The following is a 26,548-nucleotide window of genomic DNA, read 5'->3' on the forward strand; positions in this document are numbered from 1 at the left end:
TTTAAGGCTGAGTAATATTCCATTGTATGTTTCAACCACTTAAAAAAAAACATTTTTATTGATTTCAGAGAAGAAGGGAGAGGGAGGGAGAGGTAGAAATATCAATGATGAGAGAGAATCATTGATCGGCTGCCTCCTGCAGGCCCCCCCACCAGGGATTGAGTCTGCAACCCGGACCTGGGACCCTTCAGTCGGCAGGTTGACACTCTATCCACTGAGCTAAACCGACTAGGGCTACACTACATTTTTTTTTATGCATTCATCCATCAGTACACATTTAGGTTGCATCTACCTCTTGGCTATTGTAAATAATGCTACTATGAATATGGGTGTGCAAATATCTCTTCAAAATCTATTATCAGTCTTTTGGATATATTCCCAGAAGTGGGATTGCTGAATTATTTGGTAATTCAATTTTTAACTTTTTGAGGAACCTCCATGCTGTTTTCCATAGCAGCTGCACCATTTTACATTCTTACCAACAATGCAGAAGGGTTTCTTTGCATCCTAGCAACCCATATTATTTTCTATATTTTTGATAGTGGCCATTCTAACAGATGTGTTCTTGATTTGCACTTCCCTGATGATTAGTGATGTTGAAAATCTTTTTATATGCTTGTTAACCATGTGTATATCTTAAGGGAATTGTCTAAGTCCTTTGCCCATTATTTAATCAAGCTTTTGTTTTTGAATTTCAGCTGTTTTTATTTATTCTAGATATTATCCCCTTATTTATGATTTTTGAGTGTCTTCTGCCATTCCATTGGTTCCATTGGAACATTTTGCATTTTCTTGGCGCTATTTCCTTTGTTGCACAGAAGGTTTTAAGTTTGATGTAGTCCCATTTGCCTATTTTTGCTTATTTTTCTCCTGTGCTTTTGGTGTCATGTCCAAGAAATCATTCTCAAATCCAATGTCATGAAATCTCCATCCCCCACCCCCGTGTTTTCTTTTCGGAGTTCCATAGTTTCAGTACAGTCCCATAAATGGGCAATTATTATTGTATAGCATTTCCACCAATATACTGAAGAATCTTAGCATTATAACTCCTTTTTTGGAGTCTGCTTCAAAAAACTGAGCACAAATATAGTCAGTATGAGACAGTGGAACAAAGCAAAGAGGTAAACACCATTCTCTTGCTTTAAAATGCCAATATGGCTGGTCTTTTGACTTTATATAGCTAGAGTTCCTCTTACAATGGAAACAAATTTTTCTATCTCTAGCTGAAATTCTTCTTTGATAGATGGAAAATTGTCAAAAATTTCTGTCCTGAGTGAATTTTTAGGTAGTGAATTGACATTTCTTTGTAAATTTGGATGTTCTTTGAGATGGAATATACCCAAAGTTTTCATGGGGCTGTCTTTTGATACAAAACTCATTTAAAGCTGAAGATAAATTCTTGTAATTTTTCAAATTTTGAATCAATTGGTCTTTGATATCATCAGAAACTTCTTGTATTCTATGAGCAAAATTATTTAAAGGATTGAAGTTTTCAGTATTTATAAATATCTTTTTAAGTCTCTTCCTCATAAACTTCTGACTAAATCAACCTAAAATAATTTCTTTTCATCATCTCTCCATCTAAGATTCTTTTTGTTTGTGTGTGAAAATTGATATTATTTTAGAGCTGGCTAAATTTACAAACTCAAATCCTGTTAAAAATTTGTTTAATATTTTGTTGGAAATTTAGTTCTCATCTCCTATGACTAATTTCTTGGCTTCTTTTTTGACTTAGGAGTGTACTTATCGAACTCACTAGATTGTTGCTGAAAAGTGACTAATATTAGGTATTGTCTTAAATATTGTCTAGTGTGGTATCTTTAGCACTTTGGTATACAACAAATAGCTTTTCCATTTGCTATGCCTGCAGTAAATTGCAGTTGCCTTTCATCATTGAATGTGTACTATGCCCTCTTCCACTCTTTTTTTACTGTACTAGTTGTAGTACTAGCTTCTGTATTGCACTGAATTCTGCCTAGTAATCTGCCTTCATTTAAAAATTAAATATTTTTCTGTATTTTTAACCTAGAAAACAATTATAATTAAAGTAGTAAGTGTCTCAGTTTACAATTATGATTTACATCAGTATTGCTAAAACTTGTGCTGTCTGCATAGGTGTACCTTAACTTGTGCTGTGTACGTAAAATACGCACGTAAAGACATTGTGATGTTACTTCAGTGCATAGAAAACAGTTATCTGAACTGAATCTGTCTGTGACTACTGACTAGATGGTGAAGTGTTTATCTGTAATGCTAGAAATAATGCACATTCCTGTACAAGTATTACAATACAACAGTCATGTCCTATGCTACACAAGTTACAATGAATTGTAGTTCTACCAAAACAATAAAGTTGTGTTTAATGGAGAAATATTAACTGTGCTTTGTTGTTGTTTTTTAAAATCTTGAAATGTAGTGCTATCCGTATTTCCAGTTCTCAGTAGTCTTAAATGGCTACCATATTGGACAGTACAGAGTTCGGGTAAGCAATGCTAGCCACAGAGATCCTCAAAATCAAAGTAGCTTAATTCAATAAAAGCTTATTTCCTTGGCAGCCTTCCAACATTTATTGCTTTCCAATATTTGTAGCGAGGCCATCTCGAACATATCACCTCCAAGGTCCCTGAAGCAGGGAAAGCAAGAACTGGAGCATTATCTGATGTGAGGTGACTGGCTGCTGTTCACTATGAAATGTCCATTCTCTATTGCTAATCACATACTATTTACATGTACTTTATTAGGTAGATCAAACTCATCACAACACTTTTTTTATATATATATTTTATTGATTTTTTTACAGAGAGGAAGGGAGAGGGATAGAGAGTTAGAAACACCAATGAGAGAAACATCGATCAGCTGCCTCCTGCACACTCCCTACTGGGTATGTGCCCGCAACCAAGGTACATGCCCTTGACCAGAATCGAACCTGGGACCCTTGAGTCGGCAGGCCGACGCTCTATCCACCAAGCCAAACCAGTTAGGGCAACAACCACTATTTATTAAAGAGGGCAGCATACATTTTTACTAAATGGTTAAAAAGAAATTATGTAATCAAATGATTCCTAGGTTCTATGTGTCATTTTTTTTCATGCTTTCACTATTGTTTTCCCCAAATTATCTCCTTTCAGCATTCCCATAAATGCAGCTGGCATGTTCTCAAATCCTTCAGTGACGTATTCCTCGTACTGGATTTTACCCTGCATCAAAACAACAACAAATGTAATAGGTTAATATCATATTCTAAATGATATACTCTTCTCATTGTAGCAACAGATTTATCAGGTACATCACAGGACCCTGGGAACGACAGCTGGAAACCCCTCCGCTCTGTGAACTTGCGTCCCCTTGGGGCACGATCCACACACACAGTGCATGTGACAGATTGCAAAGTACAATAGGAACTTCATAACAGGCACCAGATCACAGCCCAGCAATAGGAGAAATGTCACAAGGAAGTGCTTAAGCAATCTCTAAGTAAGTTATATGAAAAGTTTTATAATGTAATGATCTCAGAAGAGGTGAAAGTAGCTGGAGAAAGGCGCACCCTTTAGGGTGTGATCTGCGCTCATCCTTCCTAGGACATAGCCTCAATGCTTTTCTTTGAACCCTGAGGAGGCAGAGCCTGTTCAGGAAATGTAAGTACCATGGCACCTTGATGATCTGTCTTCTCTTCAAGCCAAGGTTCTGTTAATGTGTGCTTAACATTCATTTAGGAATCTGGGAGGGAAGGGTTCATTTAGTGAGGAAGGATTTTCATTCTTTCTCCTACAAGACACAGGTTACTGAGTGGGATTAATTCACATTTTTAAGATTTTTTAAGGGGTCTTATGTAGAGACCTGAGTTACTGATACCATTTTTACCCTAATGTATTCCAGTGATAGTGTAGCACCCTTTATGGACTTACGGAGGGACCATTTGCTTGAGGTCACTCAACTATTAAGTAGGAAAACTGGGAATTGCACCCTTGACTAGAAAGTCCAAGCTCATTCCTGCTCTTGAAGAGGCAAAGAACCTGGAAAGAGTTGAAAGCTATAATCTGGTTTAAAGGTTGAAAGTAGCCCTGGCCGGCTTGGCTCGGTGGAGAGAGCGTCAGCCTGCGGACTGAGGGGTCACGGGTTTGATTCTGGTCAGGGACATATGCCTGGGTTGCGGCTCGATCCCCGGTAGGGGGTGTGCAGGAGGCAGCTGATCGATGGTTCTCTCTCCCTCTCCCTCTCTGAAACAGATGGAAATATATTTAAATAAATAAATAAATGTTAAAAGTAGAGGATGAATACTAATATTAAATGTTAATAATAGGTTATATGGGAACTCTGATTTTTCTGTAAATCTAAAATTATTCTAAAATAAAATATTTTAAAAAGGGGATGAGGAAAAAATGTAGATGAGAAATTAGGCTAATTCACTAGTTACTTAAAACTATAATTAGGTTCACTTTGTTAGAGGGTTGCATTAGGGGCATCAGCACGGTGGTTTCTTGCTGTCAGCTGTGACTGAGGTAGCGCTAGATTCAATTTCACCAACAGGGATAAAGCGGCTACACACGGGGAACTTAAAAATAATTCCACACTTCCCAGCTTCCTGGAATGAGCCCAGCCCAGCACTACAAGTGTTAGCTGGGAAAAATGCCAACCTCCAATGGTTGCCAGAGAAGCAGTTTACTTCTTTGAATTGGGAGATGATCGTAAAGCCAGGAATTAGAAAGTGTGATAGCACTGTCTCCCTCTAAAAAGTAAAATAATGTACCTTGTTTATTCAGATCTCTATTGACTAACATTCTACATGGCGGGAAAATGATCACAGCACAGGACAAGGATTGGCTGGCTTCTTCCTCGTCTAAAGGCATGGCTGTCAGAAGGCTCTACTGTAGGACCTGGAGAGCTATGGCACAAATATATGCCCCTCGTCCATTCGGCAATATTCATCTAATGCCTACATTGATGCAGACACTCTAGGTGCTAAGGATACATCAGCAAACAAAATGCATGAACAATGCTGCCTGCATAGAGGTTATATTCTCATGGTGGGAGACGGGCAATAATTAAAGAAGTGAATTGTAATATAAGTCACATTGAAAGATGATAATTGTATGGGTAAACGAAAAGGAGGCGCAAGAATGAAGGGGGATTACAATTTAAAATAGGGTCACTGTAAAAGTTCATTCAGAAGGCAGTTTTTAGCAAAGACTTAAAGGAGGTGCGAGAATTGAGCAGTTACAGAGGGTTAGAGAGGTAAGGGGAGGGATTGCGTAGATGAGCAAAGTGAGGAAACACTAAGAAATGAAATTAGAGAGGTAATGGGGGCTAGATGGCTGATAGCCTTGTAAGTTTTATTCTAAGTGAAATGGGGCCTTCTGCAAAGGTTTGAGCATAAGAATGACATGGCTTGATTTGTGCTTTAAAAGATCACTCTGGCTGCTGTGTTGGGAATTGTCTGTAAGGGCACAAAGGTGGGACACCAGATGGAAGCTGACACAACATCCTAGACAAGTGGTGGCCTGGACCAGGGCGGTAGCAAAGGAGGTGGGAGGTGTGGTCAGATTCTGTATGTATGCATTCTGGTGAGCCACCAGAATTTTCCAACAGGTTAGACATGGATATGAATGAGAGAAAGAAAGGAATCAAAGATGATTTCAAGGTTTTTGGACTGAGCAACTGGCAGGGTAAAACTGCCATAACTGAGATGGTGAGGTCTATCAAGGGGGCAGGTTTGGCAGGAAAGATCAAAACATAGCTCGTTTTCGACATGTTAAGTCGAAGGTGTGTATCCCACATTCAAGTGCAGCTGTCAAGCAGTCTAGAGCTTGGGAGAGGTGCAGGTAGGAGACAGACATTCAGGAACTGTCAGCCTACCTACATGTAAAACCGTGAGCCTGGCTCTAGCCGGTTTGGCTTGGAGGAAAGCGTCGATTCTGGTCAAGGGCATATACCTTAGTTGCAGGCTCCATCCCTGGCTCTAGTTGGGGCATGTGTGAAGACAAAGGCAACCAGTCCTGTGTCTCTCTCACATTGATGTTTCTCTCTCTGTCTCTTTCTCTCCCTTCCACTCTCTGCATAGAGGTTATATTCTCATGGTGGGAGACGGGAAAATATCCTCAATGGGAAAATCAATGGGAAAATATCCTCAGGTAATGATTAACAACAACAACAAAAACCCACAAAAAACAAACAAACAAAAAACCACGAGCCTGGATGAGCTAACTAAGGGATGGACAGAGAAGAAAAGAGGCCCAGTGAGCAGTGCAAAAGCCTGATGTGTGGATCTAAGAAAGAACGGAAAGAGAGGAACTGCAGACAACACTTGTGGGTATTTTGCTATGAAATAGGGAGCAGTGAGATGTATGTGAAGATGTATCCACAGCATCACAGGGGAATGGGATCTGGTGTACAATTGGAGGGAGTGGCTCTGGAGCCCCTTACCTCTGAGACCCATTTCATCAATTCGTTCAGAGCCTTCTGGTGGTCATTTTTCCAGCGGCTGACGAGGAACCCTTCCATGCGGAGTTCCTGATAGATAATGGCCCCTGGGGAGGGACCTGTGAAGAAAAGGGCACATTGGGGCGACAGGGTCCAGGGAGGTGGCCATGGTGAAAACAAGTACTGACTGTTATCTTACTGATCCCCCTTCCATTGCCTTCACTCTTTTCTGATCCACAGGGCTGCCCACCAGTCAACTCTGTGGTAGGCAGAATAATGGCCCCGAGATGTCCACATCCTAATTCCCAGAACCCTGTGAAGATGTTACCTTACAGAGCAAAAGGGACTTTGCAGATCTGATTAAGAACTTGAGGTGGGGGAATTTTGGGGTAGCATATAGGTGGGCCCAGAATAAGCACAAGGGTCCTTATAAGGGAAAGGAGGATGAAAAAAAGTCAAAGTCCTGGAAAAAATGTGATGATGGAAGCAGAGATCAGAGAGAAAGAGAGATTGTGATGATTTTAGGCTGTTGGCTTTGAAGATGGAGGAAGGGGCCAGGAGCCAGGAAATGCAGGCAGCCTCTAGAGCTAGAAAAGGCAAAGAAACAGACTCTCTTCTGGAGCCTTCAGAGGGAACACAGCCCTGCTGACTCATGTTAGACTTCTGACCTCCAGAACTATAAGACAATAAATGTGTGTTGGTTTAAGCCACCAAGTTTGTGGTCATTTGTTACAGCAGCAATAGGAAACACACGTGGAGTCCTCGCACAGGTCACGAAGCCAGAGAATGGTCATTCTGGACGTGCCAGAAGCAAGGCCCACCTCAAACTTCCCAAACAGTTCTATAGAATAGAAAGAGGTCCTGAAGATGGACACATTTCTGCACCACTCAAGAATGAATACCCTCACATTCCCAGTACTTAGCGGTTCTTCTTGGTGGCTTAATGCAGTCATTCTATGGCATAAAGCCATCTCCTTCTGTTCTGTACTCAGAGGAGATGCAAAACAACTAGTGTCCACCCCTGGACTAAGAGCCAACAAAAGAGATAGAGAGGCTCAACAGCTCCCATGCCTGCCTTTGTCCCCGCCATTTCAGGAACCAAGAGTTAGCCTGAACAGTGGGGTCTCACACTTCGGTGTGTATCAGAATCAGGTGCAGGGCTTGTCAAATTGCTGGGTCCCTCCCCCAACTTCTGATTGTGGCTATGGAGTAGGCGCCAAGAATTTGTATTTCTAATACGTTCCCAGGAGACGGTGATGCTGCTGGTCCTGGGCTCACACTTTGAGAACCACCAGTCTAGAACTGTGGCCGGCAAACTGCGGCTCGCGAGCCACATGCGGCTCTTTGGCCCCTTGAGTGTGGCTCTTCCTAAGCCTTAGGAGTACCCTAATTAAGTTAATAACAATGTACCTACCTATATAGTTTAAGTTTAAAAAAATTTGGCTCTCAAAAGAAATTCAATCGTTGTACTGTTGATATTTGGCTCTGTTGACAAATGAGTTTGCCGACCACTGGTCTAGAAAAAGCACAAGGCTACCCTGCTGCCTGTAAGATAGTACTGTTCTGTGTGAGAGAGCAAAGGTTGTATGATTGCCTGGTTTCTTTTCCCAAGGATCTTAAGTGACCAGACACTGAGGGAATGACACCTGAGTATAGTCTTACAAGTTCCAGGAAGTCAGGTTCAGTTAGAAGCGACAGTCTATTTCAGCATCTTTGATAACTGCCATTACTCAAGCTTAAAAGTTCCCACTTACTACTTTGAAGAAAGTAATATTAGCAGTCAGAAAAAATAAGGCTTCATCCTGAACTAAAAGAAACAGATGCAAAATGAGCGAGACACCAGGGTGACATAAGAGAGTGATACACCCAAATTCTAGATTGATGTCACAGAAAGGGTGCTTCTTCAAAAGACCCACACCAACTATAATTCTTTTTGGGTTATGGATTGGCATCCTCATTTGGAAGAGGATGAAATACCATTTCTGAGCTTGTCCACTCTGGTGGGAATGTGGGTTTCTTTATTGAGAACAAAAAATAAATGTGGCAACAAATGTGGCATTAAAGTTGGCGGAAAATAGCCCTGGCTGGTTTGCTCAGTGGTGAGAATGTCAGCCGTAGACCAAAGGGTCTTGGGTTTGATTCTGGGCATGTACCTTGGTTGCAGGTTCCATTCCTGGCTCTGGTTGGGGTGCAAGCAGGAGGCAACCAATTGATGTGTTTCTCTCACATCGATATTTATCTCTCTCCTCCCCTCCCCTCTCTTCCTTCCACTCACTTTCTAAAAAATCAATGGGAAAAAAATATCCTTGGGTAATGATAAAAAAAAAAAGTTTAAAGTTAGGGGAAACAGTTACTTGCCTCTGAGCTATCTTAATAGTGAAATAGGTTAGAATTTCTGAAAATCAGAAGCAGGGCAGAATCCCATCTGATTAAAATGGAATGGACAAGGCCAGCTAACATCTCAAAGACCTATTTGAACAGCTGAACTTCCAAAGAGTAATTGCAAAAAAGAACTAAATCAAGTTACTCTATCCAAAATATTTGGCTACACCTATCAAGGTGGGGAAACTCTTTTCTGCCAAGGGCCATTTGGATATTTATAACATCATCTGTGGGCCATAAACAATTGCCAATTTAAAAATTAGCCTGCTATCTTTGGGCAAACATTTAATTAACTCATCCCTAATGCCTTGGCAGGGCCAGACCAAATGATTTCTCAGGCTGGACATTCCCCACCTGTGAGTCCTAATTGGACAATCTGGACTGTGGTCAAGAAAGACATCCTGAAGCTTTGCTCAGTTGGCGGGCAGATGTCTCATGATTCTAGCTAAGCATCAATTAGGAAAATATAGGGGGGGAAAGGTCCCTACCAATAAGACTGCCAAGTGAACCTGGAGTTTCCTTCTTGGAGAAGGTAGTGTCTTTGATTTTTCACAGCTCAAGAGGGAATATATAGGTTGTCCTTCCACGGCCCCTTTCACTCTCGCCCACCTGTCTCAGGGCAAGTTGCATGTTGTTAACTAGCAAAGCTGTAAGGTTTCATTCCCAGGAAGGAGTCAAGCCTATCATAGAATGTTTATGTATGGTTGCGTAGATCATGATGATAATCTAGAAGATTCTTTCTTGTTCTTTCTCCTTTTGTTTTGACCACAGTAAACCTGTAATCTCACCAACAACACAGAATTGTTGTAGCAGAAAAGGATGCTGTATATGCATTGTTCAGAAAACCTGTCTTTGTTTTGAGTGTGTTGATAATAGGATTTGAGGAGTCTCTGGTCCTCTCAGCCATTTATCTCCCCATGCGTAAAATGGGAGGCCTGTACAACGTCTCTCAGAGATGGGGACCTAATGAATCCAGTTCTCTAATTGACACTATTTGTAGACCTTTATAGGCATGGAGGTGGGAGGGGCTCTCTCAGCATAAGAGAGTGAGGAAGTGGGGGACGGAAGGCATGGCAGGGCACAGGAGAAACTAAACGTGGACCATCAAGGAATGGAGGGAGGGACATGCATGCTCCTTTGCCTTTTAGAGGAAATTGTCAGTTTGGTGAGGCCAGGGTGGCCGGCTGCTCTAGGAAGCACTGCCCACGACTGTCTGAAGGAAATGGCAACCTGTTTTCCCCTTCACCCACCTCAAGTCACCTTCTACCCATACCCACACCTCCAGCAATATCCTGAAGATCCTGAAGAACCCTGACATTTTACCACCCAAAATCATAGCTGTCTTTTTACATTTTTTCAGGAAGTAGGTAAAAACTAAAACTTTTAATAACATGTGTTTGGCCCGGCTGGCGTGGTTCAGTGACTGTCAATCTATGAACAAGGAGGTCACGGTCAATTCCTGGTCAGAACATATGCCCGGGTTGCCGGCTCCATCCCCAGTAGAGGGTGTGCAGGAGGCAGCCAATCAATGATTCTCTCTCATCATTGATGCTTCTATCTCTCCTTCTACCTTCCTCTCTGAAATCAATAAAAATATATTTAACAATAATAATAATAATAATAATAATGTTTGTTCCATATGTTCAGATCCTGTTATTTCTCTATGTTAGCTGATAAATACTATTTCATCAAGAATACCACAAAGTCTTTTAAATATTTTGATAGTCACTAACATCTTATTAATATCCGATGCCATATATGTGAATCTTCTCCTTGTCTAGTCTTCCTACAGCTTTGACCATGTGCATAAGCTCATTACCTGGGGGAAGTGGGCGAGTACTATTGTATGTAGAGATGGCCCCACATATAGCAATTCTTCCAAATTTCTTCATTTGGGGGATAACAATGTTTGAAAATTCTCCACCTACCTAAACAGGACAAAAACAAAGAAACAAAAAATAACAACCTTAATCTAAACACTAGAAGATTCAGGAAAATCATTCATTTAAAATCATCATTTCACATCACTTGTTTAACAATAACGAAACTGACTGAATTAGCACAGTAGCGAAGAAAACTGCATTTGGAAAAAGACAATAGGAACTGGGCATTTCCATTTTATTAAAGGAACATACATTATATAACTTATAAATTGCATTCTTCTATATTGTGAGGTTCTCTGCTCAGTTCAATAATCTCATTGCCCTACCTAAAAGTTTGGAAAAGTACTCAAATGCCATATAAAGAACAATGTGGGAAGACTCACATTTTTCACTTTCAAAACTTACCACAGAGCTATATTAACCAAAACAATATGAGAAAAGAAATGTAGATCAATAGAACTAAATTGAAGCCCAAAAAATAAACCCTTACATTTATGGTCCATTGGTCGTGATAGGAGTGCCAAAACAACTCCAGAGGGACAAGACAGTCTTTTCAACAAATGGTGTAGAACAACTGGATATCCCCATGGAAGAGAATGAAATTGGACTCCTTCTTTACACCATACTCAAAAATTAACTTAAAATGCATCCTAGACCTGAATGTAAGAGCTAAAACGATACATCTCTTAGAAGCAAACAAAAAGAGTAAATGTTCATGATCTTGGGTAGGGTAAAGCATTAGACGTGACACCAAGGGACAAAAGAAAAAATAATGGAAAGCTTTTGTGCTTTAAAAGACACCATCAAGAAAGTGAAAAACGCCGAAACCGGTTTGGCTCAGTGGATAGAGCTTCAGCTTGCGGACTGAAGGGTCCCAGGTTCGATTCCGGTCAAGGGCATGTACCTGGGTTGTGGGCACATCCCCAGTAGGAGATGTGCGGGAGGCAGCTGATCGATGTTTCTCTCTCATCGATGTTTCTAACTCTCTATCTCTCTCCCTTCCGCTCTGTAAAAAATCAATAAAATATATTTAAAAAAAAAAAAAAGAAAGTGAAAAACAACTTATAAACAGAATAGGAGAAAATATTTGCAAACTATATACAGTGGATCCTCGTTATAACTGGATTCCATATTTGTGAACTGGACTGCTTGCTAAAATTTATTTATAACCTCCAACTCAATAGTCACAGGGCTTGCCCTGGTCATTTGCAGACACGTGCAGAGCAGAGAAAGAGATGCAAAGTTACCAGCTAAGGTCAAGCAAGGCCATGGCTCTCTCTGCCTTCTTTTCTCAGCTCTCTTACAGAGATCATCTGCGGGTGAAGACAGTAGGGGGCAGTGCAGTTCAATTCAAGAAGCTCTGCTCCTGAGCCGTTTGGATGGGGTATGAACTCCAACTTTGGGAGGATTAGTGGGGCAGCCTCAGGCAAGTTACTTAACATTTCTCTGAATCTCCTATTCCCTATTGTAAAATAAAGAAAATGGAAGCTATTGGAAGAGTTGTTTTTAGGAAATAAGATTGTAATCTATGTGAGATACGCGCATATATGTACATACTTTTCCAGGAGCAATGAATGGTTCAGTGTTTGTGGTGACTTTATAGACCATAACTACCAGAAATACCAAGAACTGACTATATCTGATACAGGGATTTATATCCAGAATGTATAAAGAAGCCTTACACCTCAACGAATAGCCCAATTGAAAAATGGGCAAAGGATTTGAACAGACATTTCTCCAAAGAAGATATACAAATGGCTAATAAGCACATGAAAAGATGATCAATGTTAGCTATGAAAGAAATGCAAATCAAAACCACAATGAAATTATCACTTCAGACCCACCAGATTAGCCCTAATCAAAATGATGTATCATAAGTGTTGGTGAGGATGTTGGAACCCTCATATGGTGCTAGCAAGAATGTAAAATAGTGCAGCCATTGTGCAGTACCTCAAAATGTTAAGCATGAAGTTACCATACGACCCAGCAATTCCATTCGTAGGTGTATATCCAAGAGAAATGAAAACATATCCACACAAAAACTTGTACATGAATGGTCATAGTGGCTTTATATAACTGCCAAAAAGTGTAAATAACAAATGTCCATCAACTGATGAATGGATAAATAAAATGTGATATATCAATACTATAGAATATTATTTGGCCATAAGAAGGAATGAATCACTGATACATGCTACAACATGGATGAACCTAGAAAACATGCTAAGTGTAAGAAGCCAGTCACAGAAGACCACTTTTGAGGGAAAGTGGAAGTGTTAATAAGTACAGCATTTCTTTTTTAGTGTGATAAAAATGTTCTAAAATTGATTGTGGTGACAGTTGTACAATTCTGTGGATATACTAAAAACCATTAAATTCTACATTTTAAGTGGGTGAATTATATCACAATAAAGCTATTTTTGTTTTGTTTGTTTGTTTAAAAAGTCATACGTGCTTTAGTCATAAATTTTAGATGGAAACTCCAGAAGTATATTCCCTGTATAGTTACTTTGTTAGTAAATTGGATTTTAAGTCTAATTTGTACTTACATTATCAAAATAACAATCATAACCGTCAGGAGAAGCTTTTTTCAACGTTTCTTCCAAAGACTTTATTGTCTTGTAGTTAAAGGCAACGTCAAATCCAAGCTTTTTAATGTAGGCAACCTTATCATCAGACCCTGCTGCTCCAACAACTTTGCAGCCCTAAGTAGGGGTGGGGCGGGGGAAGGAAATCACTTATAAGTCACAAGCACAGACCAACTCCACCCTCCCTCCTAGTCCAGTAAGGTCAGGTTCCCCAAGAACACCTTCTGAGGTGCTGAGCCATGTATATGAGAATACCACGATGGGCCAAAAGGCCCTATAAGTAAAATTAGTCCCTGAACCATCCTACAACCCAAGAATAACTTCAGCTTGCCTCTGATTGCCCAATAGATTCTATGTTTATGTGGTTTGCAGTTCATTTCAACCTGCCGGCTTGACAACAGATTCATTTGTCTCTCTTGTGGGTTTTTTTTAAAAATTAATGTTTTTTATTGATTCCAGGGAGAGGAAAGAAGAGGGAGATAGAAACATCAATGATCAGAGTGAATCATCATTCGGCTGCCTCCTGCATACCCCACACTGAGAGCTAGCCTAAAACCCGGGCATGTGCCCTGGCTTGGAATTGAACTATGACCTCCTGGTCATAGGTCGATGCCCAACCACTGAGATATCCCGGCCAGGCCCTCTCTTGTTTCTTTATTTTGAAGCTTCTCTTCCCTTGCAATGACTTGCATGCTATCTCTTGGTGCAGTTGTCCTTTAACTATTATTTTGGCTCAGTTCTCGGACGCTCATTTCATAGGTATCCCTCCTGGTAACTGTCCCCTTATTGTTTGATTTGGCCCAAAGCATTGGATTAGATGCTGCTTAATCTGCAAAGCACATTTGGGCTGAGACTGGATACTATATTGGCACATAGAGAGTAGCTCTTCAGAAAGCTCTCTTACATTCTGAATGGATCGTGAAGACCAGAAGATGAGCCATTATGCACTTTCAGTTAGGGAAAGACCTTTGGGTTCATACATGTATCTGTACAAACAATGACTGCTGTCTACATACTTTTCCCATTTTTTCATGATTCAAGACAAAAACTCTTGCAAAAGCTCCACCCTCTATCTTTTGTCCTAGCCTTCTAAACTCACAGGATGATCTCACCAACACTTATGACCTCAATGCCTCTTTCATGCAGATGTTTCTCATCCTTTCTATCCACATCCAATCACCAGGTTTTATTCTTTTTCCCCAAATATCCTAAAAGCTGGCTCTGACTTCTAATCTCTACCTTTGATAGCATCACAGTTTCCATCTGAATTCTTGTAAGGGCCTCCTAATTAGACTTCTTGTCTCTAGTACTTTGCCCCTGGAAACTATGAACCAAGGCAATGTAACTTCTCTAAAATGCAGAACTAATTCTGTCTCACCTTTAAGGATTAAGCTTTTTAGTACGGCAGTGTCCAGTGAGGTTTCTAAAAGAACAGGTTTAGGGATAAGTCCTATCAAATTTTTGAAATAAACATGCCTTACAGTTTAAAGAAAACATTTAACATTTGACTATTGGAAATATTACTAATTTGTTTTGTAAGTCTAGCATAACCCAAGCTGAATATTGATAAGTTCAGAACAAAACAAAAAAACTTCAAACCAAACTCGTCTATAAAGATAGATGCAAAAATTGTTTAAAATGCGATCAAATAAAATTCCAAGGTACAAATCCATAATTTCCATAGGTAAATAAAGCTTATTCCAGGAATGCTAGAATGATTCAATACTGGAATACTAATGTAATTCATTAACTGCTAAGTTAACCTGATAATGCTGAAATAACATTTGATAAAATTCAGTATCTATTCCTATGTCTTTACTTACTTGTAAATAAATTCTCCCTGTAACCTCTAAGGTAGCTTCATTTCTTATTTGTAGCCCAAGCTCCCATTAACACTGGGGACCACCCTGAATCCTTGGCTATTGGTTAGAGTCCTGTATTCATCTGTATTTTACTTCACTCTTTCCCCAGGAACTAGGTCCTGATTCTGCACCCCAGCCTCTGGCAAAGGATCAGCTAAGCCAAATCAGCTTGCAACATTCCTCCATGTGACACATCCTGACCATGTCTGAGCTGCCTGCTGCCCACCATCACCTCAGATCTCTTGAACACAGACTCCTGCCTAAATCAGAGCAATGTTTCCATGCCCTAGCTACCTCCTAGGAGTTGGCCCCACCGCTCTGGGCTGACTGCAGTAGCTTTCACCATGGGGCCATGTGGGCTATCTTGATTGGCTAACCTCACGATCCTCCTTTATTGTTGGGGACAATCATAAGGAGAGAAGGTAAGGCTGTAACAAGAAATGTTCAGCAGCCACTATGAAAGAAGCCTGGCTGGTGTGGCTCAGTTGGTTGAGCATCTTCCCTTGCACCGGAGATTTCCCGGTCAGGGCACATGCCCAGGTTTCAGGCTCAATCCCCAGTAGGGGGCATGCAGGAGGCAGCCAATCAGTGGGTCTCTTTCATCATTTATTTTTTTTCTCTCTCTCTCTTCTCTGAAATCAATAAAAATATATTTTAAAAAAGTAATAATGTTCATTTTTTCCTCATTCTCCCATTTCTCATTCACTCCCAATCTTCAACTTCTAAACAAGATCCACTACCAGCGGTTCTCAACCTGTGGGTCGCGACCCCTGAAAAATACATCCTACATATCAGATATTTACATTACGATTCATAACAGTAGCAAAATTACAGTTATGAAGTAGCAACGAAAATAATTTTATGGTTGGGGGTCACCACAACACGAGAAACTGTATTAAAGGGTCGCAGCATTAGGAAGGTTGAGAACCACTGCATCTCCGAGACTAGGGAAGGTCTGTTGTGTTCACTGCTGCATTCCCAGTGCACATTGTGGGTGCTGAGCATTTGCTCCTAGAGGAAGCCACTTACCTTGATCTTAGCTATCTGCCCCACAACAGAGCCCACGGCTCCTGCTGCTGCATTAACCAAGACTGTTTCTCCACTTTTTGCACTACAGATGTCGAGTAGGCCAAAGTAGGCTGTTAGGCTGAGGAAAGAAAATTAAGGATATGTGGATAAATTTGTTGCTTTCCCATATAATTCATTTTCAGATATATCCCAAAGACTTTCTTAGACTGCCAGGGGTCTAGGTAAAATAAAACAATAGGAAATGAATATTACCATCCACTAATGGTCCACCTCCTCTTTCCTTACCCCTTACTCCAAACAGGAATAAAGATGAGGGGACTAGGGTGGGAATGGAGAGTTGGCTGGAAGGGGGACTGCATCCTGTCTATCACCAGGTTAAGTCTTGGGGGTGAAAGAAGATAGGTCCCCCTTAAACTTTGGTGACCCAAGTATAGAGAGCTTGTGCCTCATTCGCATCTAAGTCCTAGGGAGATGGAGAGCTTCATGGGGAAAGTCTCCATGGCATCCCGGTGCCATAGCCACAGAGCAGATATAATGGTATGAGGTGTCTAGGCATGACAGGGTCAGAGAGAAACACCTGGAGTTTCCCATGGCTCCAAAGCAGTATGGGAGAACTTCTGAAACTTCTTCATCTCACCCCAAGTAGGATGTCAAAGTTAGCTTGCAGGAAAAGAACACCAGGCTTGCAAAGATACAGCTCAGGCAGTACTGATGGGGAGCAGGTGAAGAAACCACCACACCTCCGTGGATTGCTGGCTTGGAAGAAGACGTGGTTGAAGACACAATGGGAAAAGTTACGCTTTGAGCAGGAGACTAGCCTCAGACTAAGAAAGATCAAGCTCAAGAAGTTGTTGTCCCCCTTCTACTGACACTGAACTTGCACTCGCCCTTGGAGCTTTGCATCAACCCTAGGGAGAAGATAAAGGAAATGCTGAGCTTGAAACCTGAAATGACCAGAGAAATCACTGAATTTACTGAGGTTTTCTTTTACTACACCAGCCAAAATAAGGGCTTGAAATAGAAATAAAGTGCAATAGTAGAAACAGTTTGAGTTATGTTTTGCACCCCTGAGTCTGAGCCAAGGAAATCCATACCCATTATGGTGACTGTTAAGCCACTTTCAAAATTTCAGACAAATTCATGTAAAGTTTTTTCTATATAAAACAGAAACTACAGCCCTAACTGGTTTGGCTCAGTGAATAGAGTGTCAGCCTGCAGACTGAAGGGTCCCACGTTCAATTCCAGTCAAGGGCATGTACCTTGATTGCGGGCACATCCCCAGTAGGGGGTGTGCAGAAGGCAGCTGATCGATGTTTCTCTCTCATCAAAATTTCTAACTCTATCCCTCTCCCTTCCTCTCTGTAAAAAAATCAATAAAATATTTAAAAATGTGATTTATTTAAAAAACAAACAAACCAGAAACTATATTTTGGCATAACTTAAGCTTCCTCGGCCTTGACTCTAATGTCCATGAGAGTTGAGCACTGAAGTGAAGGCAGTGAAAGGCATAAGCAGCACTTTATCCAAGGACCCAAATATCTAACTAATATTCCCTTAATCCAGTGTTTTTCAAAAGAAAGAGGGAGGGCAAATGAGGGGAAATGAAGAGGAAGAAAGGCAGGAAGGAAGGGAGAAAGGTGAACCGATAATGCAGCGGTTCTCAACCTGTGGGTCGCGACCCCTTTGGCAGTTGAACGACCCTTTCACAGGGGTCGCCTAAGACCATCCTGCATATCAGATATTTCCATTACGATTCGTAACAGTAGCAACATTACAGTTATGAAGTAGCAACGAAAATAATTTTATGGTTGGGTCACAACATGAGGAACTGTATTTAAAGGGACAGAAGGTTGAGAACCAGTGCTCTAATGCCTTGCCTCTTCTTATTGACCAAGTTCTGGACAAAACATTTGGAAATACGGAGTGTCAGGCACTCAGACAAATGGCATACAGGCACAAAGCTCACCCCGTCATGCCGAGTGTTCCCAGCATCAAAGACAGAGGTAATGTGCTTGGCCACGCTTCCGGCATCTTCTCTAGGTCTTTTCCATCAGAAATGGAGTGTGACGTCCAGCCTGAAGAAGCCAGTACTACAGTTCCTGTGGGAAAGGCTGAGTTTTTACTTTCCACAACTCTGAAAGATAAAGCACATCAGGACATGTGAAACCTCTTGCCTTCGAAGAGGATGGGGATGCCGTGTGGCTCTACACGATGAGCACGGAGGTTGATATTCCACGAATGAATACTCCGCCCACATGTCTCCAGCTTAATTCTTAGCCTTTGGTCTCTCCTTCTTCTGGACAAAATATAGGGGCCATCAGACATGGATGCTCTCAGTTGGCCCAGCATCTGTCCCTGTCCTAACCCACTTCTCTTCTATCTAAGCAAGAGGTGTCCATCCTCTGTCTCGCGGTGCCCTGGACACCAGCTGCTTATGTTCTTCAGGGGTCACCCTCCATTTCTGAGCCCTTCCTCTCTCCTGAATCTGAACACTTTCCTCCCTACTGTCCCTTGCCCTCCGCGTAAAAGCCTGCTCAACTCTGCTATTTTACAATCCCATTTTCTCCCTACCTCCTCCCTCTGTCTTCTTTGCTTCCCTTTCACTTGATAACCCAATGCAACACCCCCACTATGCCACTAAGGTCACAGCAACCCCCTGATGGCAAAATCCAGTGGACACTCTTCATTCATTATGTGATGAGACCGTTCTACTGTATTCACACTGTGCCACCTCAAACTCTTCCCCATTGGTTTCCAGGGTGTCCTCAGGCTTTTTACCTCTCTCTCTCTAAGCCGCTCCTTTTTTTATCTGATTTGTTGATTCCCTTTCTTCCATCATCTCCCACTCCTACCATTCTTTATTGTCCCTCTCCCAAGATTATAAAGTTATATAACATACATTTATTTTTAGAAAATTCAAAACATATAAAAATATCAGTTCTAAGCCTATGAAACAAAGATAACTTGTAATATTTTGGTGTATTTTATGGCAATCTTGATATATTTTTTAATGTGCATATATTATGTGTGTTTACATAACTGAAGTGACTTTATGTGTTTTGTAATCTAATTTTCTCTTTCAACATTATATTAGTCTATATAACTTATACTTTTTCTCATGTTAGTCAGAATCCTTCAAAAACTATAATGAATTTAATTATTTCCCCATTATTAGACATTTAGACTATTTCCAGTATTTTTCCTAATGTAAATTACATTTCAATTTCTATCCATAAATAAGAATTTGTTATTTCCTTAGACAGTATTTCTCTAGATGGAATTACTAGGGTAAAGAGTATTAAAACATTAACTGTTGCTGGATATTGCCAAATTCCTTTTGAGAAGGTTATGCCAACTTTTGCTTTTACACTTAATGTATGAGAGTATTATAACAACATTTCCATTACTGGGTATTATGTAAAAAAAAAAAGAAAAGACTTTGGCAACTCAGCAAACACAAGTACATGTTCATTCCTTTGATTGTTAGAAAGAAATGAGTAAGACCTACATGAAGAAAACTGTTAATAAGCCATAACACAAAAATAGATAAATGAAGAGATATAACTTGTACTTGGAGAGAAATATTATAAATATAGCAGTTCTCACTAAATAAATCTATAGTTACTGAAGTCCCGATAAAAATCCAAATAAAATTTTAATAAATGGTATAACTGGCTAGTCATTTGGACATAAAGCAAACACTTCAGTCCTTATTCCAAAATAAAAATAAAATAATTCAAAGATTTAAATGTGAAAAATTAAAGTATAACATACTAGAAGATAAATCTTTTAGCCATTTGGTGAGAAGAATGCCTTTATCATCATGCAATAAAACCAAGAAGCCATAATTACAAATATCAATAATGGTATCTCATAAAATGTTTAAACTATGATTGGATATAGAAGAAAGATAAAGAAAAACAAAGACCCAACTACTTGCAAAAGTAATATTCCTAACAGATGAGATGAAAAGACCTGAAGGGCAAAGGATATAAACAGATAATTCACAGAAGAAATTTACGTTAATTTACAAAAAGAATGTCAACATCACTAATAACGAAAGAAATGCAAATTAAACTGGGCATGAACTATCAACATATTCTTCTCAAATTGCCACGATTGATGGTAAGCAATAGGCATATAGTTATGTAGGACACAGGGTGATTAATATGATATTGATAGGAGTGGATATTCATACAATCATTTGGAAGAGCAATTTATCATCATCTCTTCAAATTAAAAATGCGTACCTCCTTTGACCTAGAACTTACACTTCTGGAAATTTAATGTAAAACAATATTCATCAAAGTGGGCAAAGAATACACAGACACACATATACCTATTCCTTGCAGAACTACTTGTATTTGGGAATGGTTGTCAGTAGTGGATTAGTTCATTGGCAAATAACAATGGCATAAATTACAGCCATTAAAAGATGGGTAGTATATGTATATACTACCAACAAAGGACATCGATAACATATTGAGAAAGGCAATTTGCTGAAAGGCATTTAATCCCATTTTTAAAAAGTATAGATATTAGTATGTGTACTCAAAAAAAATTTTGAAATAATAATACATTCACAACAGTCGTCTCTGAGGATGATGGGGGAACTGTCAGTTTCCAAGATACAAATTTTTTGTTTTATTTGAATTTCTACAAAATAATTATGAACTGGACAAATACAATTTTTTTTTAGTAAATAAAAGTAAGTATAGCAAAGTGAAGTTGAAATGATGACAATTTCACAGCCTGTCTTCCTTTCCCATTAGTCAGGAAAAGAACAATTCCCATGTTGCTTTGAAGATCAAACAATGAGTGAACTACCGGTACACAGTTGAAGAAATTGTGAGAGCAATGGACAGAGACAGGGCCTAGCAGAAGGTAAAGGGGAGACATATTTTCCAAACACTGGGATAATGGAAATATCTACCTGGCCACCTGCTGCCCCATCATCGTATCACCCTCCTTTAATTGTTTGGCCGCCAATCTGGAAAAAAATAATCCATGCTTAATACATAAGAGCATCTGGGAAAAACTGTCTCGAGTTTAAGGCAAATGGAAAACCACTGGGGAAGTGTGCGCAGAAACCTGGACTTGCAATTGGTGCCTAAAGGGGGATGGGCAGACGTGTGGGACTGAACCTTTAACCTGTGGGATCTGACACTATCTTCCGGTAGGTAGTGTCGGAATCAAGTTGAATTGCAAGCACACAGCTGGTGTCTTAGCTTTGCATCTCTATCCATCAACTAGGAGAAAAATTATTTAAAGGAAAGATGACTATATGGATTACCTAGGCAAAAAATTATGGAGGAGGGTGTGACCTATGAAGGCTTTTATTCTCTTCCCTCCCAGAGAATTTACTGAGTACTCAGTTTGAGTCAGCTGCAGATTACCCAAATTACAAGAACATAGGGAAATAGAAGGCAAGAAAATCCAATTTTAGTCTTAGCATCTTCCTCTACTCAAATTGTTTGCCAGTAGTGAAATGGACAAATTGGAGATTGGTTTTTGTTTTGTTTTTTTAATTTTTCTGGAAGCAACTCTGGCGAGCAATGAGAGGCAAACTGTGGACACTAAGATAGGAGGCAACTGTAAAATGAAGGGGCCAGGGTAATTCCTCACCAAGCTTCTCTGGCCTTTGCCCGCCACAAATCCCATCACTCTTACTGCGCGAGGAGAATCAGGGGGAAATGACTATTTTGAAATCAGTTGGCTGTTTTACAAGATGAGCTACTTTAGCATAGAGACTAACATACAATATAAGGATTTTTAAGAGGAAAATAATACCTCATGTAAGGATCCACAGTGAGGAACAAAGCTTCCAGCAGGACCTCTACAAAAGAAAGCATCCCATAGGCAATTAGAACTAAAGGCTTGGTGCCTTTGTTGTCTCTGACATTCTAAATAAACACAGATCGTATTTCAGCTTCAGGGCTGCCCTCTCTAAAGTACTTCCTATTGAAGAGCCAAGAAGGACTCACATTTGGCCCAGCCTATTGTTGTTGTTGTTGATGATGACGATGGTGGTGGTCATCATCACCATCATCATCATCATCATGATATTTGCACAGCACTCCATGCTTTTCATGTATTATTTCATAGGATATTCTCAACAATTATTGTTTCTACTTTATTTAAGTTTAGATTCAGTAACTTGCCCAGGGCCATATTTGTAACCACTATGTTGCAGTACTCACCTAAGGTTTCATTACCAGTTCCAGTTAGTATTAAAGAACTAGTGGCCTGGTGCACGAAATTTGTGTGTGTGGGGGGGGAGGGGGTTGTTCCTCAGCCCACCTTCTTGAAATCTGGGACTGCTGGCTCCTAACCACTCACCTGCCTGCCTGCTTGATTGCCCCTAACCACTCTGCCTGCTAGCCTGCTCGCCCCCAACTGCCCCCCCTGCCGGCCTGATCGCCTCCAACTGCCCCCCCACTGGCCTAATCACCCCCAACTGCCCTCCCCTCCTGGCCTGATTGCCCCTAACTGCCTCTGCCTTGGCCCCACCACCATGGCTTTGTCCGGAAGGTCTCCCAGTCTAATTAGCATACTACCCTTTTATTCATATAGATATGCATGTTGTGCCCAGCCAACATGGCTAGGTGGTTGAGCGTCCACCTATGAACTAGGAGGGCACGGTTCAATTCCCGGTCAGGGCACATGACTGGGTTGCACTCTCGATCCCCAATGTAGGGCATGCAGGAGGCAGCCAATCAATGATTCTTTCTCATCATTGATGTTTCTATTTCTCTCTCACTCTCCCTTCCTTTCTGAAATCAATAAAAAAATAAACAACAACAATATACTAGTATATATGAATGTGTATGTTGCTAGCCTGACTCTTAGGTACACATTCTCTGGAATTTTGAAGCTGAGTCCTGGCTATCCCGATTTATATGGGACAGATAACTTTGTCATACTATTTGATTGCATGCCCTTTTCACATAGCTTACCTACCTGTACACACCGATTAAGACCCTCCTTAAAGTCTGCTCTACAAAGCTCATTTCCAAACATGTTATGAAGTGTGTTGCCATTTCTCTCCCATAGATACCCTTAGGTTTGACTTGACCATTCAGTTCCCCCAAGTGGACAGGACGCTCCTCAATGAAGGATGAGGATTTTTTCACCTCCTTGTCTCCTCACAGGGATAGTCTGAGCTCTGCACACAGACTGTCGACCCCACTGTCATCATAGGGTTCACCAGGCCAGAGAGGAAATCCTCCCATCGATCAAAGTCATGAAGAATAATGCACCCAAGCTCACGTGTCAATTACCAAGAAAGATGAGGGAGAGATCCTCCGACATGACATCGATGGAGGCTTCACACAGAGGACTTTGAAAAAGTCTCTGTGGCAGACTGAGAATGGCCGAGAATACCTCCCATCTCTGTGTGAGGGCCTCTCTGCCAATCCCCTCATCAGAAGTCTGTTCCCTCTCCTTGACCTGGGCTTGGCTGTGACTTGCTTTGACAGCTTTATTAGCAAACATGGCACAAGTAGAGGTTTGAAAAGTACTTGCAGCTTGCTGATTCTTGCTGCTCTAGATTCAGGAGACCACCGTGGAAATAAAGAGCTCAAACTAGCTTGCTAGGAAGGCCACACAGGGGAGAACTGAAGCCACAGAATTGTGTGCTAATAAATGACTGTTGTATGAAGTTACTAAGTTTTGGGGTATTTTGTTATGCAGCAAAGTTTGATTGATACAGTCTCTTTCCATTCAAATCATACGCTATGACTTACCTCCATTTTTTAAGGGTGGGAGTTCTACTGTCTTCATCTCAAAGTTACTATTTGTAGGGTTGCCTTCAAAGTGCTTCTTCAGGGTCCAGCTCTTAGCACGAACCATCCTGAAACTCCTAGAACATAGTAGTCAAATGTCACAAAGTGACTGGATTATTGTAGTTCACTAGTCATTGCACTGGGGCCAGACAACAGGGTCTACCCATCACTTACTTCTCATCATTATCATAGAGTATCAACCACCCTTCTTTAGTATTCACTATGTTTTTGTTGCTGTGCTCAGCACTTCATACTCATCATTTCATTTTATCTTCATAACTTCCCTAGAGAATGGGCATTGTTATCATTCACAGCATACAGTGTACAGAAGAGCAAACTGAGGCTTCCTCAGGAAACTGTCAAGGCCAGGAAAAATGTAATCCGGCACAGAAATGCTTCCCAGCCACCGCCAGGGAACGGAACACCTACCTGGTGTGCAAATACTCTGTTTCTTGCCCCACATGAAATGAATTCTAAGAAATATCGTCAAACACAAAGAACAGACTAGAAGCCCATGCACATCTTTCAAATGGATAGAGCAGTGATTTTCAACTCCTGGCACACAAACTAATTGTTCAAACTCTGTGGCACACAGCAAAAAAAAAATGTATTTTTTGATGATCTGAGGTATAATTTTGATCAATTCACACTGGATGGCGTTTGTCATTTTTTTAAAAATTGACTTCAGAGAGCAAGGGAGAGGGAGAGAGAAAGAAAAAGGTCAATAATAAGAGAAGATCATTAATCGGCTGCTTCCTACACAACCCCCCCCCAAACCCCCCCAACTGGGCATGCACTTTGACCTGGAATCCAACCAGGACCTCCTGGCTCATAGGTCCAAGCTCAACCACTGGACCACACTGGCCTGGCTGTTGTCATTTTTAAATTTGACAGTCTAAGGGAAAAGAGGTGAGTGCCCTTGACTCAATAGTCAGGTATTGCATTTTTTAAAAAAAATTCCTGCGGCACAGCAGTTGAAAATCTCAGAGATGGAGCAACACGTTCTCAGACAGGCTCAGGAACATTTGAACGGCACCGGCCGGCGCTGCTGCTCCGCCCCATTTGCAGGCGCGAGTTTTCTTGGGCAAACCGAGCGGGAAATCAAGGATTTGTTGGGATTTAAATTTGCTCCCATCCAAAACCGAGAGATAGTTTTCACCGCTCGGACTTGCCCTGCATCACGTGGGAACCGCGCCTTCCGCATCTGTGACTCAGCCGCTAACCGCCCGCAGCCGCTGGGGATTTCATGCTGTCCCCAGCACCGGTCGGGGACACATGTGGCCTGGAGGGGACACATTGCAAGAGCAGCGGTCGGACCCGCCCCATCCGCAGCCCTGCTGTGCCTGCTGGTTTCTTTTCCCCAGGCGGCAGCAGCTGAGAATTCTGAATTCGCCGCCGTCCAGGAGCCCCTCCCTTGCAAAGGGCCTGGCCGCAGAGGCGCGGCGCAGTTCAGCGAGCATCCCACCGACCCAAGCCGAGGGGCCAGGGGAGCGCCTGGCCCACCCGCCCCAGGCTCCCACCTCCCGCCCCGCTCAGACCCGTGCCCGGGAATGGAACTCCGACCCCTGCCTTTCCTCTCCTTCCACACCCGTCGCAGGCAGCTACGCGGTGCAGCCGAAACTCTCTCCAGCCAACACCCCTTTCCGCCCTCTCCAAGAACTTGCAGGGCGCAGAGGCGTCGGAACAGCTTGCATCGCTTCCTCCGAGCGCAAGGCCGGAGGTTATTCAGCCAAAGGAGGGGGAGAGCCACGCGCAAACGCTCCGCCCAGGGTGTCTAGAAACTCAGCAGGAGGAAAAAAGGGGGGGAAAGGAGGAAAAAGCGCGGCCGGAATGGGGGCGCGGGGGGGGGGTCTTTACTTACTAGAGTCCGCACGTTCCACTACCCGGAGACAGCGACTGTGACTGCGCAACAGAGCACTCCCGCCTGGGTTTAAAGAGCATTCGAGGGAGGGCGGGGCTGCCCCAGGGCGGGGCGATCGTGACAGGGTGTGTGTGTGTGTGTGTGTGTGTGTGTGTGTGTGTGTGTGTGTAAACGCCTCCCTTTGGAGCCCTGCCCGGATCGTGCTGTACCCGCACCAGTGCCCTAACTGGGGACGTGGCAGAATGATGCGGCAGAAAGTGGGAAGAGCCGTGGCCTCGGGCAAGGAGGTGCGAAGACAGGGTCCCGAGCGGCCACAGTCCGGGTCTGGACCAGTGCTGGCCTGGTCCCCAGGCTCCTCCTCACCCCTGCAGCTTATCTAGCATCCACGCTTCCACCCCCGTGGGCGCCCGCGTCCAGGTGCCCTGCCCGCCAGTCCCGGTTTGCCTGATGAACACTTGCTAACCTCTGATGAGCCAATTCAAGGGCCCCCTCCTCTGTGTGTCCTTTGTAGACGCTTTCAGGTGGCAATGAGCATTCCTGCCACTGAGGGCCCCACCGCACCCAGCCTGTGACAGGACCTCTCTCAGACTCCAGATGCGTTCTAAGGGGGGGAGGGGGATACGCAAAGGGAAGCCCCCGATTTTTCTATTTTTTTATAGTGAACATTAAATATCTTTTTAATGAATAAAATGTGTTAATAAATATAAAATGCTTAGTCTAGTACAGGCCAGTGGTAACCCTC

The 26,548-nt window shown here is 41.9% G+C and overlaps 1 protein-coding gene across 2 annotated transcripts; it reads right to left on the minus strand.

The window, feature by feature from the left end:
* Positions 1-2,977: 2,977 nt before the first annotated feature.
* Positions 2,978-25,918, minus strand: PTGR1 (prostaglandin reductase 1). 2 transcript variants are annotated; one of them, XM_059657638.1, is made up of 10 exons: positions 25,807-25,918; positions 23,907-24,022; positions 21,952-21,997; positions 21,095-21,151; positions 18,128-18,295; positions 16,162-16,279; positions 13,232-13,387; positions 10,619-10,727; positions 6,421-6,536; positions 2,978-3,197 (listed from the first exon to the last, which is right to left on the minus strand). In XM_059657638.1, exons 2-10 carry the CDS (start codon positions 24,010-24,012, stop codon positions 3,087-3,089), a joined length of 987 nt encoding a protein of 328 aa, XP_059513621.1. In that variant the 5' UTR covers positions 24,013-24,022; positions 25,807-25,918; the 3' UTR covers positions 2,978-3,086. The 2 variants fall into 2 exon arrangements, with proteins under 2 accessions (XP_059513621.1, XP_059513622.1); XM_059657639.1 differs by lacking the exon at positions 25,807-25,918 and adding an exon at positions 24,375-24,522.
* Positions 25,919-26,548: the final 630 nt, after the last annotated feature.

This window comes from Myotis daubentonii, chromosome 11 (genome assembly GCF_963259705.1).
Source record: "Myotis daubentonii chromosome 11, mMyoDau2.1, whole genome shotgun sequence".
Lineage (NCBI taxonomy): Eukaryota > Metazoa > Chordata > Mammalia > Chiroptera > Vespertilionidae > Myotis > Myotis daubentonii.